Source organism: Drosophila simulans, chromosome 3R (genome assembly GCF_016746395.2).
Source record: "Drosophila simulans strain w501 chromosome 3R, Prin_Dsim_3.1, whole genome shotgun sequence".
NCBI classification, from domain to species: Eukaryota; Metazoa; Arthropoda; class Insecta; order Diptera; family Drosophilidae; genus Drosophila; species Drosophila simulans.
In genome coordinates this window covers 154894-170822 of record NC_052523.2, presented here as the reverse complement: position 1 = coordinate 170822, position 15929 = coordinate 154894, and the positions used below count along the sequence as shown (strand labels likewise).

The window sequence follows — 15929 nt, the reverse complement described above, 5'->3', positions numbered from 1 at the left end:
AAGCTGACGCTTATCTTAAATCCTATTTATATGTGATTGTTATGTAATTGTAGTAAAATTACTGTAAATGTGAAAATGCTAACTATAGTTAGCCGGAGAGCCCAAATGGGCTGAGTAGATAAGAAGGACACAAAGGGGCTCCAAGACTTCCCCGTATGCCTTAATAAATAAATTAATTTAAAAAAAAAATTATTCGTAAAGGTGTAACGGAATGATTTTATTGGTCTGCTTGCTACATGAGATGTGCGGCTAGCTCAGAAGATTTCGTGTGTTCGTCCCACCAAATTTAAATTAAACGTGATCCCCCGGGTACCAGTAACGACACCAAACACTTTTCGTTTTCTTGATCTATATTTTAATTCACTTTACATATTAGTTCGATCTCCAGTGGTGGGTGGGTCCCTGCTCCGTCGGGGATATGATTTCGGAAGTCGAACGGCTGGTATTAGACAAACAACGCCCACAAAAGGAGTGGCAGTCCAATAGATCACCAACTACAAGGCACATGCTTTACATAGCCACACGCTGTTTCATTTAGGTATTTAGTCACTATAGGGTGGTCTGCTTCTGTTTGAATCTGTAGTTTTGTTTCATGAATATTTCCTTTTTTAAGCGGGATAATGTGGAATTCGCTGTCACCACCCAATGCAACGAGTTTATTTACGAGTGCGTTTGTATTCTGTTCTCGTATAAATATAGGTGGAGGCCGTGGTCTTTTTTGGTTTTTCATTGTGTTGTTCGGTCGCAGAATCCGCCAATATAGCATATCGGTTTGAATTGTTAACTCCAGAGTTTTCATTGGCTTTTTTTATTTCGGGTTGATTAACCGCTTTATTGTTTTGCGGCCTGAGTTTTTTCTTGATTTCGATGTAGCGATCCATACCAGTCTGCACAGTCGGAATCGTCTTCTGCTTTTGTTTTGGTTCTTTTTTGTTGCTGAAATACTAACAGCTGGCACTGCGATAATTAGTTGAGCCGCTGACGAAGTTGCTGTCGTGGTAGTAGTGACACTTGTTAAATCAGTGTTACAGTTTCCCGGAATGTTCGTTTGGTGCCGAATGTAGAGAGGGGTAGGAGAGGCTGTCTCTTCGCTCCACGACTTGTGTGCCGAAGCAGGCAGAGAGGGAGAGCAAGAACGCGGTCTATCGTTCACAGAGAGCAAAAGTTTTTTTTCGAGTTAGTGAGGGTGCTCGATCATCAATTTGCGGCGAGACGAAATCAAAGTATGCATTGTTGCGTAAAGAGAGCCGGCGCTCGTCTTGTTGACATTGCCGATGAGTGCGTGTGTCGTTTTAATTCCTAAGAGATTGTTTTATGTTGAATTTTTTTAAGTTCACTTTTAAATATATTTTGAAACCTTTTTTAATCAGTAACATACATCTTAATTTAAATTAAACAAATAATTTGCGCATTGAGAAGCACTTTGAAATGTCATTATAATGTTTTGCAATTCCTTTATTTTATTAATGTACATCCTGTGAACCTTCGTATTGATACTTTTGTATTTCACGCTATCCAGTATCTTAACGATAACATATGACAGCCATATGATATTTGTTTTTGGTGAAAACGATGACCAGTTGTTCCTTAAAGAATAGAAAATAAAAAAATAATTATTTACAACATTGGTTAAAGGTCTAACATATTTAAATGTTAATATTTCGTATATAATATATGTTTCCGGCCAGCCACGTAACTATGAATGTCTTTAATAAAATACCTAATTTCTATGTTAGTTCGCAATAAATTCGTGTGCACAATAAGCTATTATTTATGTATAGACGACCGAAAGCGTTATTAAAATTTGTTTTTGGCTCACGTAAAAAATGTAAGGAATTAACACCAGCAGGTGAAAGTCACTCTTTCAGCGGGGTGCAGATCATAAAAATCATCTTTATAAACATTGTAAGCATAATTATGTTGTACGGCACCTCATCTGCGCCTTTTTATCGGCTCTTATCTTAAATATGTATCCAATGTCGTCTCTCTCCCTCTCCAAACATATGCAGGAACGACGCTGAGCTCACAAAAAGTCGGACAGCGCACAACCCGGAGAAAAGATCTCCGAACTCCTACAGAGCAGCCGGCCACTTCGGTTATTACACCTCCACCCCCCTTCACAACAGGTTGCGGCTTACGATTTTACTTAAAATATAATCCACGACTCAAGAACATGTAAGTGGTTTGATCAAATTTATAATACAGGGAAAAAATAAAAAAATAGAATACTTACTTACAGAAAATGTAAGCACGTACAATTTAAATACAGCGTGAATGTAAATTTGACTTACTTATTTAGGTAAACTAATATCAGCCGTCTCTGAATAAATTTTATCGGACCCCAAGCATCCATTTGGTAATATTAAAGTTAAGGCAGTTACGAATACTTCCTTGGAATAACTCCATGCGTTCTTGGGATTAAATGGTATCAAATAAAAGCTTCGATTCTTCAGATTGCTCGGACAGACTTAATCGATTGCACTGAATTACAAGGTTTGTTCCTTTTCTTAGCTCCGCTCCGCTGCTGAAATTCGACCACCGTTTCCAGAGTTGTTAGCCTGTTGTCCGATGCTGACGCTGCGATGGAGGCGGGCTACGAACTGCTCCGCCTGCAGAACAATGACCTCAGCTGCAGTGGTGGCAGCGAGCTAGGCTGGGAAGGGGAAACAAGTGCAAGATATTCAAGATCTGCGTCCCGCAGATTAAGTAATCTTGGTCTGCCCGGAGGTAACGGGCGAATCCGGGATCACGGTGATATTTCCTGGTTTCGGTAGTCCATGGGTAGAGGTCAATTTCCTCCACAGGAATTACAAGAGAGAAAAGATGAGCAGAGCTAATGCTGGCTCCGTTAGGAATGAGGACAACTACTCCCTCGAAAATATTTTCCAAGTTCTTCAAACTCACGTCATGTACGTACTCCAGAGAAAGCCTGCAGTCATTTGCAGTTGGTGGCTGGTTGAGTAGCTCTTGTAATTTCGGCCACCAACTGTTACGGCCTCGTCGTCATATTGGACAACAAAAGTCCCCACTAGTCGATGTTTCACAGAGGCAGCTTCCAGAGTTCCATTAAAGTGGTCAGAACAGCGATCCTTTGTCGACTGCTTCAATAAGTTGTCGGTTATTTTTCTGGTAGGAACAAGTAGCGTGACCACCCTTCGAAAGGGGGAAATGCCTCCGTCTTCCTCCAGCTGTAGCAGCTCCTTTTCCTGATGAACCATTGTGTTGCCAATGGACAGACAAACGCCCAGTATTGCGTAGGTCTTGTTGGGGTGTTGCAGCATTAAGTGCTTCCCTTCGTGGATCGCGGGATGTAGCTGCACAGGTCGATACAGTTTCTCATCTACCTTTGGGAACGCCAGTATGTACAAGAGTAAGGTCCCATTCGTCATGATCGAGGGCGGGAGAATTCGATGGCATTCTGGTAAGGCAAATTGCTAGCCTCATCCTCCAGTATGTTCTCGACCTCCCCAAGGTCCAACAGATTCGAATTCCCGTCTTAGCTAGCTGGCAAGCCCTTGTGTCTTCCGAGACTTGTTAGCAACGATGATAGCATTGCTTAGGAGACCAGTCGTAGCGTAGATGTCCCCATCGATGGCATTTACTTTTGCGATGACCTTGCTTATTCGCGTAATTGACTCGTGGGTGGCGTCAAAGAGTCTGGAGTTTATCCTCAGTTGTTCGTCGATATTCTTCGAGTCCACTTTCTGAGTTGCCAGAATCGCGTTCCTGTCAGCTGCGTCGAGAGTCCCAGCTACCAATTTCCATCCAGACCCCAACCTGGGGTCATTGAGATAGTACTGGACTCCTGTCCGCCAGGGTAGCGGCTTCTTGAGCGATTTCCTCTATAAGTTGTCGCATTTTTCCAAAGCCAACGACGTGCGAAGACGACGTGCGTCTTGAAGACGCCGTTGATCCCCCAGATATTACCGTGTTGAAGCGGGACAATCAGCCCTTCAAATTGTAGATGTGCAGGTCAGAGCGAAGCTTACAATAAATATGGTTTTATTGTATGCTGTATTGTGTTAACAATGGTATTTTTGCAAGTTTGTTTGAGTGTTTATGTTATGTTGCTTATGTGTTATGTTTTTATGTTGTTATGTTAGTTTGTTATCTGTTGTTTCTTATTCAAGTGTTTGATTTGGTATTTTTGTTTTTTTTTTTTTTTTTTTGTCTTTTATCGCTTTTTATTATTTTTGATGTTAGTTACCTGGAGCTAGTGAAACGTATCGTTTTTTTATTTAAAAAAAAAGTTATTACTTTTGTCGAGAAGGGAGAGCCCGGATTTCTTGTTTCACTTCATTAAATCGGATTTATGAAACATTTATCCGGACTTCGTTTTAGTCGTTACTGTGTCTTTCAAGACCTCTTCGGTCCGAATCCGCGGCTTCTCCTTAGTTTTAATCTGCTTGTTGGCCACTTAAACTTTTTCGACTGGATTGTAGACGACCGGTTTCTGCCTTCCCCTACTCAAATTTGGATTTTTTAAGTTCTTCCTGCGTTCTATCAACCCTCTGACCTCTTCTAACGTTTGCCTTCTAAAACTATCCAATTCCGGATAGTTTACCCTAGATCTGTCGAAGAAGATGTCTGCTGGCTTCTTGTTAATCATGGAGTGCACAGAAGTGTTGTATCTCTCTACTGCAATTTGGACTAACCCAGCATTCATGAATGTTGTTTGATCGTTTTTGAGACACCTATATATTTCCAATAATATGTAGTGACACCTTTCGACTTCGCCATTAACTTCGCTCTTCTGGGTTGGGGTGTGTGTTCTATATCTAGCGTTCGCACGTAGTTCAGGACTGTTGGGCACAGAAGTCCCCTCTCGTTGTCTGACACTACAATTTTTGGGACAATAAAATAGTGAAGAGCCTCTACCAGTCTTTTAGATTTAGATTATAAGGAAAAAGTTTGGCAAATTTAGTGAATTAGTGAATCCATATCATCTTTATTTTGAGGTGATAATCGACATAGGCACCGTAATAATAGAGAGACCAGAAAAGTCTAGCAAACGAATTCATTGTTTTCGCAAGATAAACTTTCTGAGGCTAATATTTTTATAGCTGACTCTTTACTCCTGCAACATAAAGACGGATGCCATAAATATTTTTTATACCGCAATTAAATCATTTTTTAACTCCTCTGTCCCTTGGTTTGGATCGCAAAAGACGGGCCCTTCAGGATTAAAAAATGCACTTGTCAAGTGATTTACATCCGGAGCACGCATCGACCAGAAAGGTGAAGACGAGGCGCTTTGCCCCAGAGGACACCGAGTGCAGAAAACGGCAGACAGAAACTCCTTGATGAAGAGGGGGAGATGATACGCGGTGTCGGAGAAGCACAGAAGTCACTCACACACACAAACACATGCCTTTGTTAAATTTTACCGAGGTCAGTGTTACAAGAGCTTCTTAAACCGTTTTAAGTTCCAGTTCGGATCCAAAACAGTTATATAATTTCGTAACCACTAAGCGCAAATTCATTTCTTACCCTTCCATGCTTTTTTTTAATACTGATATGCCGATATAATTGCCAAGTTCTTTCAAACAACGTATTCTACGTTACCTCATTCCGAATAGCCATACTTTTAAGCGGCATCAAAGTCGAATCTAATATTTTGCCCCACTCTAAACGAAAGCTCACTGCATTACGATCTTTAGCGTGTTAAACTTGTCTATTCGCCAGGTCTCGACGGAATTCCTGGATGTTTGCTCAGATTCTGTGCAAGCCTTTACTGAAACTGTGTACCTTATCTCTGGAAACATCACAGTTCCCCCATATATGGAAGGAGTCCTTTGTGATTCCTTTTCATAAAAAAGGTATCAAATTGAATTCAAGCAATTACAGAGGAATCTCTAAATTGTCGGTTATCACAAATCTTTTCGGAAATGTTATCACTCCTTATTTGCAGCACCTTTGTAGGTCAATTATATAACCATGTCAGCACGGTTTTATGAAAAGCAGCTTAACAACTACAAACCTTTTGGAGCTAACTTCCTTTTTAATACAGTGCTTCAGAACAGATTTCACCCACACTGACTTTAGTAAAGCATTTAACTCTGTTAATAACTCTCTTCTAGAAGGGAAACTTTATTTATTACATTTCCCTGTTGATCTTTTGAATAACAATTTAAATTATATGAATGGAGAACGCAACGAGTCCTCTTTAAAAATTATTTTGCTTGTATTCTTCGAGTTATACCGTTTTACACTACGATGAACGTGTAAAAAAGAAGAAATATTTGTTAATTAAATCAAATCGACGTCTATTCCGACTGTTCAGCGAAGTTGTCGATTGAATGGGGTAATGTGTGTTCGCAAAGAAATGTTATAGAAAATATTATGCAGAACACAGACCCTGGACATTCTCTCTTAAAATTATAATAAAAACGCCACTTTCTTTTCATGGTTTACGTACTTAACCTCATTCCGCATCATTCGATAGACATCGTATTGATAATCTCCTGTTGCCTGGAAAAGTTCCTCATCTCTTGAGAGGTCATTAAAATAGCAGCAGTCATTAATTGTAATTCTTGAAAGAGTGTAGTCAATAATAGTAACGTTCACTCCTTTTGAAGGCACAGTTAATTTAGTGTTTTTGAATGTACAAATTACGTGCTTCTTATTGGTGTATTCAATTAATATGTTTCCCAAATGAAGGTCCCTGTGCTCAAATTGATACGCTTCTTCACCAACAGCAAGCGCTAGAATAATCTATAAATAAAGTTATTAAATTACATATCTATTATATTTTAAAAATATATAAACGCGTTACCTGTTTTAAAGCGTAATATGATTGTTCGGAATTTAAAAATTTAAAATTTGCCATGTCACTTCCTGCAAACTTTAGTTCTAGGACTGCAAAAAGTTGATTGTCTCCAAAAAGTTCCGGATGGTCATTCTCAGATCCCTTTTCGTTGTCATACTTTTCCCAAAGATTTATAAAATGTGGTGGATACCTTCCTTTAACTAGTGATACCTTAAAGAAAGTTCAGTCTTTTTACATTTCACTACTTTCAAATTTTGATTTTGTATGGCTTAGTTTATAATTTTCGACTGTCATTTCGATTTATATATTTTAATAAATTATTTTAAGCACCTCACGGTATATAAGGGTTAATAAATTTATTAATGTGGCAAACCTCAATCAAACAATTTATTATCCGACGGACTTCCTAATTCTTGTTTTAATAATTTCACCTCTTAAAACCTTGTACAAACGCGCCACAGTTAGTTTGGTCATACGATTTTATCTCGTTCGCAACCCCTAGCCAAGCTTCACAACAGTATTGTAGGTGTGGACGCTTAGCTAGGTCACACTTTTCAAAAAACCCAAAGTAATTTGGCAAATTTGTGGACCCATGTCGCTACGCCCACTCTAACGCCCTCAAACCGCATAAAATGGACACGCCCAAAACTGCCACACCCTCAAACTTGAATAATTTTTGGATATCTTTTCATAATTTAATTAGTCATGTAACTTTCTATAAATTTCGCAACATTTTTTTTTATTTTACCTACCTCTTTGCTTACTTGGTAACATAGATGACGAATATAACCGGAATCTTCTATAACCTTGTCATCTTACTTCAGTTATATCCGAAACCACATAATCTCATAGTTTACTGTCCGGGTCCACCCGGAGTACGATCCGGAATAACCCCCGTTGCCAGTTGCCTCGCACATCCGAGATTCGTTACGTTCTTGCCAGACTAATCGGATCAGAGCTCCAAAAAAATGTCTAACTTATGATACCATCCCTTTCCAATTAAATTTATTTTACAACTACATGGCCACGACTAAGTTTATATTCCTGCCAGAGAAATGTCATGTGGGAAAGATGGAGATGGAGGAAGCAAATGAGAGGAAAGCAGAAAAAAGGATGCAAACAGAGATCGTGGACCGATTTCGCAACTGGGGCACCAAGCGAACACTAACCCATTGGAATTGCTGAGCAAAATGGAACATTGGGCAGTTCGGAATCTTGGAGGAAGAAACTGCCATCAACTAGTGGAACGCAACGCCGTCCGAGATAGGTACATGTGCGCAATTAACGGCGGGGCAATAGGAATACTTCCTGCAACCAAGATATAAGAAACAACTGTAGACCAGAATTAATCAGTTGAGACAGCGGGACACCGAACCCGTTAGGAAGTGGAACTGCGGAAACTAATGCGGTTCACGAGGTTATCGGAACAAGTGAAACTTGACCGCATAAACATGAAGGACCGCATATACACGAGGAGGTCCGGTTCGGAAGAATCCGGTTTAGAGGAAGGTCATTCACAATATCGTTCATGATACTGGAGAAGGTGACAGGGGATATCCTTTTGGGCATGGATTTCCTGGCAGGAGCTAACAGCGGACTGATATGCTGAAAACTCTAGAGCTGGAAATAACAGTGGCAGGCAAGGAGGAAGACAAGGAGGACCAACAAAAAGTGTACAGACCGGAAGACATGACGTAACATTACGAAACACAAAATATACATCAAGGATGACAAGCCAATAAAGCAGCGAAATTATCCGCGAAATCATAGTGTTCACTGTACCAGTTCGGGATGTCTTCCAATGGAAAGGACTAACAACGACCCTGGCAAAGTTCCAGAGGGCATTGGATACAATAATAGGACACGGACATGGAGCCATTCGCCCTTGCATACCTCGACGATATCGTGGTTATCAGGTGAAGCAATCGGAGCATTTTCAGAATCTAAAGGTGGTGTTTAGACAGTTGCAGGCGGCGAAACGGATCATCGGATAAATGCCACTTCTTCCAAAAGGAGCTGAGGTATCTGGGACTTATGGTGAGGGGGGAAGGCATCCGGACTGACCCAGCGAAGGTGGCGGCAATACAAGGATACCCGACAGTTTGTTGAGGGTGGCGTCTTAGTGTAGGCGGTTCATACCCAATTTAAAGGAGCATGCCGGAGCCCTGCAGAGCTTGATTAGGAAGGGGCAGAAGTTCGAATTGAAAAAGAAACACAAAGCAGCATTTGAGCTAAAAAAGACAGCTTAACCAAGGCGCCGGTACTGTCATGCGAGGCAGTTGAAGTTGCAAACAAACGCCAGTGATTTTGGAATAGAGGCAGTCTTGACTAAGGACGGGGACGGCGGTGAGAACGTGATCTCGATCGCCAGTAGGAGTAGCATTCAGCTATTTCAGTTCGACGTCCAATACCTGAAAGGCAGGTTTAACGCAGTGGCGGATGCCTTGTCGAGTGCCCCATAGGCAGAGGTAAAGATAGTGACCCAGCCGGTGGATTGGATGGCCATAAAGTGAGTATCGACCAAAAGGGGACAGACTTTATAAGCTGAGCGTAGACAAAACAGATCCATAACCTTGAAAGCTATGCGTGACAAAAGAGGAGATCCAACAGGTACTCACAGAATGCCACAGCACAGCGGAATCGGGCACTTAGGCACGTTTAGAACGGCACTCTCGCGGTGGACCTCGACAATTCCACAGGTACGGTTAATCGCGACAGGCCCTGGAGCACCTGTCCTACTCTCTCTTCCCAGCCCCAGGACGACACGAACAGTGACGGAGCTGCGCGACCCCCACCCGGCGTAGGTCTCATCGGCAGGAGCAAAATCCAGACCCCCTGTGGGAACCCTGGCAAAAACAAAATAATAGTTTATGTTAATTCTATACAGAATGCGCAGCAAGTTTGCCAACATTAATGTAGCTCCACATATGTAAACAATTGTGATGAAGTGTTTATCGACAGTGCACGAAAGAAGACAAGCGTTGGTTTAGACCTGAATTCAAATCCTTAGATTTTTACAGTTCATCGGAAGTCGACGATAAGCAATATCTGCTATGTATAGTTTTGGTCTTCAAAAAAGCACATTTCCCCAATTTAAAACAAAAGAAAATGCTATAGTCGAGTTCCCCGTGACTCAGCTAGTGTGAATGCAAACGCGAAATTTCATCATCATCACTTCCGCCTATCCGTATGAACGTCGAGATCTCAGAAACTATAAAAGCTAAATGGCTGAGATGTTGACCCTTGTTGCCAAGCCCATTCTACCGCCACATACCAAAACTGCCACGCTCACATTTTTGAAAAATGCGTTGATATTTTTCCAGTTTTATTAGTCTTGTAAATTTCTATCGATTTGCAAAAAAAAAAAACATTTTGCCACGCCCACTCTAACGCTCTAGAATCGCCCAAAACTTACACGCCCACATTTTTGAAAAATTGTAATTTTTTCAAATTTTTTTAGTCGCTTTAATTGTTATCGATTTGCCAAAAAAAATTGTTGACACTTCAACTCTAACGCCCGCAATATCTATCGATATTATGAAATTTCGCGTTCGCATACACACTAACTGAGTAACCGGTAATTGATAGTCGCTGAACTCGACTATAGCATTCTCTCTTGTTTTTAACTATGTATGTTTGTATTATTTTTATGAAATATATTTTGAAGAATGTATTTACTTTTTTTTGGAAAATTTGTTTAAAATTACAAAAGTTATAAAAACAATTTCAGATCACAACTTTATTTTATTTATAAGTTGAAGTAATGATGAACTTAATTTTAATGATATAAAAAATACTGCTCTAAGTCCCCTTTTGAAGTTTGCCGTCAGTGCCTTATAAATATTAATTTAAAAAGATTAAGGCATTATTATACCCGTAGCTCGTTGAGTAAAAGGGTATACTAGATTCGATGAATGGTATGTAACAGGCAGAAGGAAACAAATCAATGCCACCATGCGGTTCCAGGAAATGAATTTGACGATGCAGCAATAGCTGCTACTTACTGCTACTTAACTTATAAGCTACACTTCCATCCCGTACTTCAACACTTAGATTAGAATAGCTAGCAACACAAAGGAACTACAATTCAAGACTACAAGACTACGATTTCGACATACCAGAATACCACACGAATACATTACTTTCACTACCATCGAGAACCAATGCCAATTTTGCCATAACACTATTAAACACGATCCAAGCGAATGCACATTTTATTAAGTGCGATCACCAATTTCTACAGTTTCTTAAAAATACCTTTAGTTTATAATAATTATTAATTTGAAGAAAAATTGAAAACTTTTTAAACACGTTTAGTCAGTTAGTTAGAACTAGCTTATAAATATGATTTTATATCTTCTTTTATAAAAGTAAGCTTAAAACACTTAAAAATTACCTTGCGTATGCTCACAAATCCATTCGTAGAATTAGTTTTACTTGTTCGAAGGCTGCACATTTTGTTAGTTATAATTATTTCTGGTAAAATTTGACTGAATGTTTTTTGCTTTTCTCCATTTATTACAGTGGAACCCTCTAAAGGTATAATCTTTAATACAATATCAGAGATATGCTCTTTTAATACTTTTTGATTTGCCGAGCAACGAAATACTTCTCCATAAGCCCCCTCGCCAATCTTTTTAGAATTCAATAATTTATATTGTTCGTATGTAGCATTAAAGGGAAGTGGTGTACACTGATGGCAATATTTAAGAACATCTTCTTCACATTTATTCTCAAATTTATGTTCACCTTTCAAAACTAATGATTTTCGATCCTGGCATATTGAACTTCGATGTTCTACCTTTTTCGTGAAATTTGTTTCGTTTATTTTAGATCTGATAAAATTGTTTAGCGATTTTCTCCATTTTCCTGGATTTAATGAAATCGAAGGGTGCACAACAGTAACCATCTCATTTGAGTTACTTAATCGCTTTTTCCCGAAATTAGGGCCTTTTTTTGGACTGGCAATTATGTTTTGAAAAGGAATATCAACATTTACATATAAATCTGACTCTTTAGTATCAGCGCATTTGTCTCTACTGTGTTCAACCCCTTCAAGTTTTAAGTGAGTAATTGGAGAGAGATCGGATTGAAATAATACTGTGCCTCCTAATCGTTTATCGCAAGGAGTTGATATAGAATCACTGGGGCAGTACACTTTTATAGAGCAATCTTCAAAAGTTAAAGGTTCGTTTTCGTAATTTGGTTCCTTTATTTCTATGTAGCTGCTATTTTCAACACTGGAGTCAATGTTATAGGGTACTCTTACATTTTGTTTTACTATGTTCATTTTACTTAGTTTCCTAGAAGCAAGTCTATTATTTCAGTTCAAACGCATTAAATGTGTTTACTCTTACGTTCTGGAGTCCAAAAGTTCATCAAACGGATCTTTCCATCTACCTTCCTCTAAAAAATCCATTTTTGTTTTGACACTTCTCAGCATTAAATTAAATGCTCGAAATTTTTTTTGTAATTCTTAAATCATTTCGATTGATAACAGCCGTAATCGATAACGTAAAACTTGTTTTTTACCGATAACAACTGTATGATAGGTTAATAGCAAAACTGTTGCACAATACATCCAAATAGCTGATTTACAAGTTTGTGCATCAAATAAACGTCGATGAGTAAGTGGTATTGGAGGAACGGTGGAAATAGTAACACGGGAACGTTATTTATTTATATTATTTGGAGGTGAATTTCAAAAAATAGCAATGTAATAATCTTAAGAAAAGAAAGTTCTAACTATTTTTATACTACTTAAGTTTATAGGACTAAAGAAAGCATATAAAATATGCAATTGAAACCCCCTCCTGACATCTCCCACACGCAGAGCCTGTTCCAAAATGCAAGCTGGACCACCTTAAAGGACATTTCTTAAAGCACATTTTAGAATATTTTTCATAGAGGAAATATAAACAGTTTTTGAGATAATGGCATAACAGTGGGTCCAGCTATAAACCAGACCATACAGAAAGGAGTTCAAAGGTATTTAAGAATGCCTCTACAAGTACCACAGCCAATTCATGTCAATGACCGCTTTAAACATAAAAGATAACTTTAAAAATTATTTACTCCGCTCACACAGACTGTTTCAAAATGATCGGTATCTCAAATGTTTTGTAATTTTGTTATTTATTTATGCAAAGAGTTTCATAACAATTTGGACCATAGCTTCCGAGAAGTTTGCATTTTTTGAATTTAAGCAAACTATCAACCAACTTGCATGAATAATAAATACCAATGCTAACTACAAATATTAATTACTACATGTATACGCATGTTTTTAATTACGCATGTTTAAAAAATACCGACGCTAACCTTAAATATTTGTTACTCCGCTCACAGATCGTGTTCAAAGGCACAGTATTTCAATAAAATTAAATTGAAAATTTGGTCCACAGTTTGTTTGGAGATTTCATTTTCTTTTCCAAGTTTTTGCTGAATTAGGAAAAAGAAAAGTACACTCATGTGTTTTTATGCAATGGCCAAGGTCGCTTTTGATATGAGGCCTAAGTTTTAAGTTTCAAGCTAGTAAACACAATTAGCTAGTAAACACAATAAGCTATTAAACACAATAAAGGGAGCATTTGTAATCGCATATATCAGTTTCGACTGCGAATAATCTCTGCGAGAAGTATGCTTATACCCGTAACTCGATGATTAAAGGTGTAACTAGATTTGTCGAAAAGTATTTAAGGGAGCATAAGGGAGCTTTCCAAGTGAAATTTTCAAAAAATGTTTTTTTTTTTTTTTTTTTTTTTTTTTTTTATCGAATAGTATACACTCTTCCGAATATTCCCTGAAATTTTCATGCCGAAATTCATATTATTTCGGTTACTGTACAGCATTTCTTGGAAGAAGGCAATGGAGCGCTACAGCTGCCGCGTCGGCCTTCTGCCCGTGCGACCGTTATTTCTATTGTCTCGTTCCTACCAGCTCGTGTACCTTTCAACGTGAGTCCGGTTCGTCTTTCAGTTCGGTTTCGGCATTCAAAATGGATAGATCTACGAAAGAGAAATGTACGTGGCAGGATAGAAAAGGCTCGAGAAGCAGACATCCGCGAAATGAACGAAAAAGATCCGCGGGTTTCAAGGGAACAAATCGACACGATATCGAAACGGATCTAACGTTTGCGAGCACTTCGGCAGCAAAATTCTCAATAATAGTCCGTTTAGCTATGTGATTTAGGAGTTCTTTTTGGTTTTTGGATTGGGCTTTAAAATTTGTGTTCAGTGTTCGTGTCCAGATCCGGCCGAGATAGATTCTTGTCCTTTGATAAAAAATACTTATGAAATCAATCGTCGTTTCTGCTTTGTCATGCGATTGGTCGGCATCGGCATAAATGGCATTAGAAATTTTATCGCCTTGATTGATTTAACTGCAAACTTCAATAATAACACCAATTATGGAATAGTGAAAATCCTGCAGATTTCAGCGAAATCAATATACGAGGCCGTCGTGAAAAAAGCAGGTACCGAAGAGAAGAAAAATTGGAAGCAGAAAATCGGGGCGATATTCTGACGGTGTCTGGTGATGGATCGTGGTCGAAACGCGGTTTCACGTCGCGCATGGGTATCGTGTCCGTGATTGGAAAATATACTAACAAAATTTTGGATGTTGCTGTCAAATCAAGCTTCTGCAAGGCTTGTGCATTCTGGAAAGGACAAGAGGGAACACCCGAGTACGAGGCGTGGTTTGAGACGCATGGATCCGAATGCAACGTCAATCACGAAGACAGCGCGGGAAAAATGGAAGTCGACGGTATAATCGAAAAATTCAAGAGATCAGAAGAATTGCACAACGCGAAATACGGTTATATACGGTATATAGATACAAAAACATTCAATATGTTATTAGAAGCCAAGCCGTACGATGACGATTTGACGGTAAAAAAAAAAGGAATGCGTTTTGCACGTGAGCGAGTATATAAAAGGGGAAACGAAGCAAGAAAAAGGTTAGTTCAACTAAAAAAGGGCAAAAAGAAATCGAAGACAAAGCAATGGAGAGTGAACCGGAAAAACAAGGATCTCGTTCAAGTACTCCGAAAATTAAAAAAAATCAAACAAAAAAACTGCTGTTGAACCGAAAAGAGTTAATTTACGTTAAAATTATTGACAAATCTCTCAGAATATTATGGCTTGGCAGTTTGCGAAATTTCAATTCCGTGGAAAATATGAGGAAAGCCATATGGGCTACATTTCATCACAAAAGCTCAACTGATGAAAATCCTCAGCATGAGTATTGCCCTCCGGGAGAAGATTCGTGGTGCGGATGGCGCAAGGCCGAGGCCACAGGAGAGGAGTACACCCATCCACCAGCACTCGACGAAGACGTACAACAAGTTTTAAAGCCGATTTACGATTTACGATGATCTAACAACGGAGGATCTCTTAGAACGATGTACGGGCGCGAACACTCAAAACAATAACGAGAGCTTCAATCACTGTGTGTGGCAACTAGCCCCAAAGCACGTATTCTGCGGCAAGCAGATAGTAGAAATCGCTACGCAGTGTGCTGTGTGCACCTTCAATGAAGGTTACGACCCAATTTTAAAAATTTTTGAGACGATGGGATGATAGGACCGAGCGCCGCAGATTTCGCCTCTAAGTACAAGAATGCGCGCATCACCCAAGCAAACCGCCGGGCGTCCCTGGATCGCAAAGAGGCGAGGACAGCTCGTCGGACTGAACAATCCATTGAGCACGATCTTTTCGAAGAAGCAGAAGGGATATTGTATGGACCTGGCATCGCTGATTGACTGTAAGTAAACGATTTACCTAAAATTTCCTCACTTGATACTTTGAACGCGTTTTTCTCGAAACAGCATTTTTCAAAACGGTGTCGGATTTGGAGGGCAGAGTTTTAAAGATATCGGGTTGAATTTTTTACACAATATTCTTAACGTCATTGTTTATCGTGCTATGGAAGCTTTTTTTTTTTGACATCTTCCTATTTTTTTGTAAAAAAAACTGCTAAAAAAAATGCTAAAATCGATACTTTTTCTTCAAACCGGCACCATTTTAGCAAAAAAAATTAAAAAAAAGCCTCCATAGCACGAAAGCCAATTATATACCGATCAATAATCTTTTTGTGTTTTTTGTCAGATCAAAATTGTGACCCCCAACGTGGACACCACATCCTAGGGCATTTTCTGCAA

The 15929-nt window shown here is 39.1% G+C and overlaps 2 protein-coding genes across 5 annotated transcripts; one reads left to right on the top strand and one right to left on the bottom strand.

Moving 5' to 3' along the window:
- Nucleotides 1-332: 332 nt before the first annotated feature.
- On the bottom strand, nt 333-12310 carry LOC120284949 (serine/threonine-protein kinase haspin homolog). 4 transcript variants are annotated; one of them, XM_039294656.2, is made up of 5 exons: nt 12127-12309; nt 12039-12072; nt 6776-6979; nt 6419-6714; nt 333-1586 (listed from the first exon to the last, which is right to left on the bottom strand). In XM_039294656.2, the coding sequence occupies exons 1-5, from the start codon at nt 12210-12212 to the stop codon at nt 1382-1384; spliced, it is 825 nt and encodes a 274-aa protein (XP_039150590.1). In that variant the 5' UTR covers nt 12213-12309; the 3' UTR covers nt 333-1381. The 4 variants fall into 4 exon arrangements, with proteins under 4 accessions (XP_039150590.1, XP_039150588.1, XP_039150589.1 ...); XM_039294654.2 differs by having other exon boundaries at nt 11166-12072; nt 12127-12308; XM_039294655.2 differs by lacking the exons at nt 6419-6714; nt 6776-6979 and having other exon boundaries at nt 1438-1586; nt 11166-12072; nt 12127-12310.
- Nucleotides 12311-13636: 1326 nt separating this feature from the next.
- On the top strand, nt 13637-15656 carry LOC27209333. Its single transcript, XM_016184769.3, has 3 exons — nt 13637-13725; nt 14187-14726; nt 14900-15656. The coding sequence occupies exons 1-3, from the start codon at nt 13637-13639 to the stop codon at nt 15141-15143; spliced, it is 873 nt and encodes a 290-aa protein (XP_016026064.2). The 3' UTR covers nt 15144-15656.
- The last annotated feature ends 273 nt before the right edge of the window (nt 15657-15929 follow it).

Coding starts and splice junctions, on each gene's coding strand:
- LOC120284949 (XM_039294654.2), bottom strand. CDS start 12,212: ATGCTGAGAAGTGTCAAAACAAAAATGGATTTTTTAGAGGAAGGTAGA. Junction 6,980..11,165: donor GATTTGTGAGCATACGCAAG/GTAATTTTTAAG, acceptor ACTTTCTTTAAG/GTATCACTAGTTAAAGGAAG. Junction 6,715..6,775: donor CATATTACGCTTTAAAACAG/GTAACGCGTTTA, acceptor CTTTATTTATAG/ATTATTCTAGCGCTTGCTGT.
- LOC27209333 (XM_016184769.3), top strand. CDS start 13,637: ATGGAGCGCTACAGCTGCCGCGTCGGCCTTCTGCCCGTGCGACCGTTA. Junction 13,726..14,186: donor CAGCTCGTGTACCTTTCAAC/GTGAGTCCGGTT, acceptor ATTATGGAATAG/TGAAAATCCTGCAGATTTCA. Junction 14,727..14,899: donor GGAAACGAAGCAAGAAAAAG/GTTAGTTCAACT, acceptor CAAATCTCTCAG/AATATTATGGCTTGGCAGTT.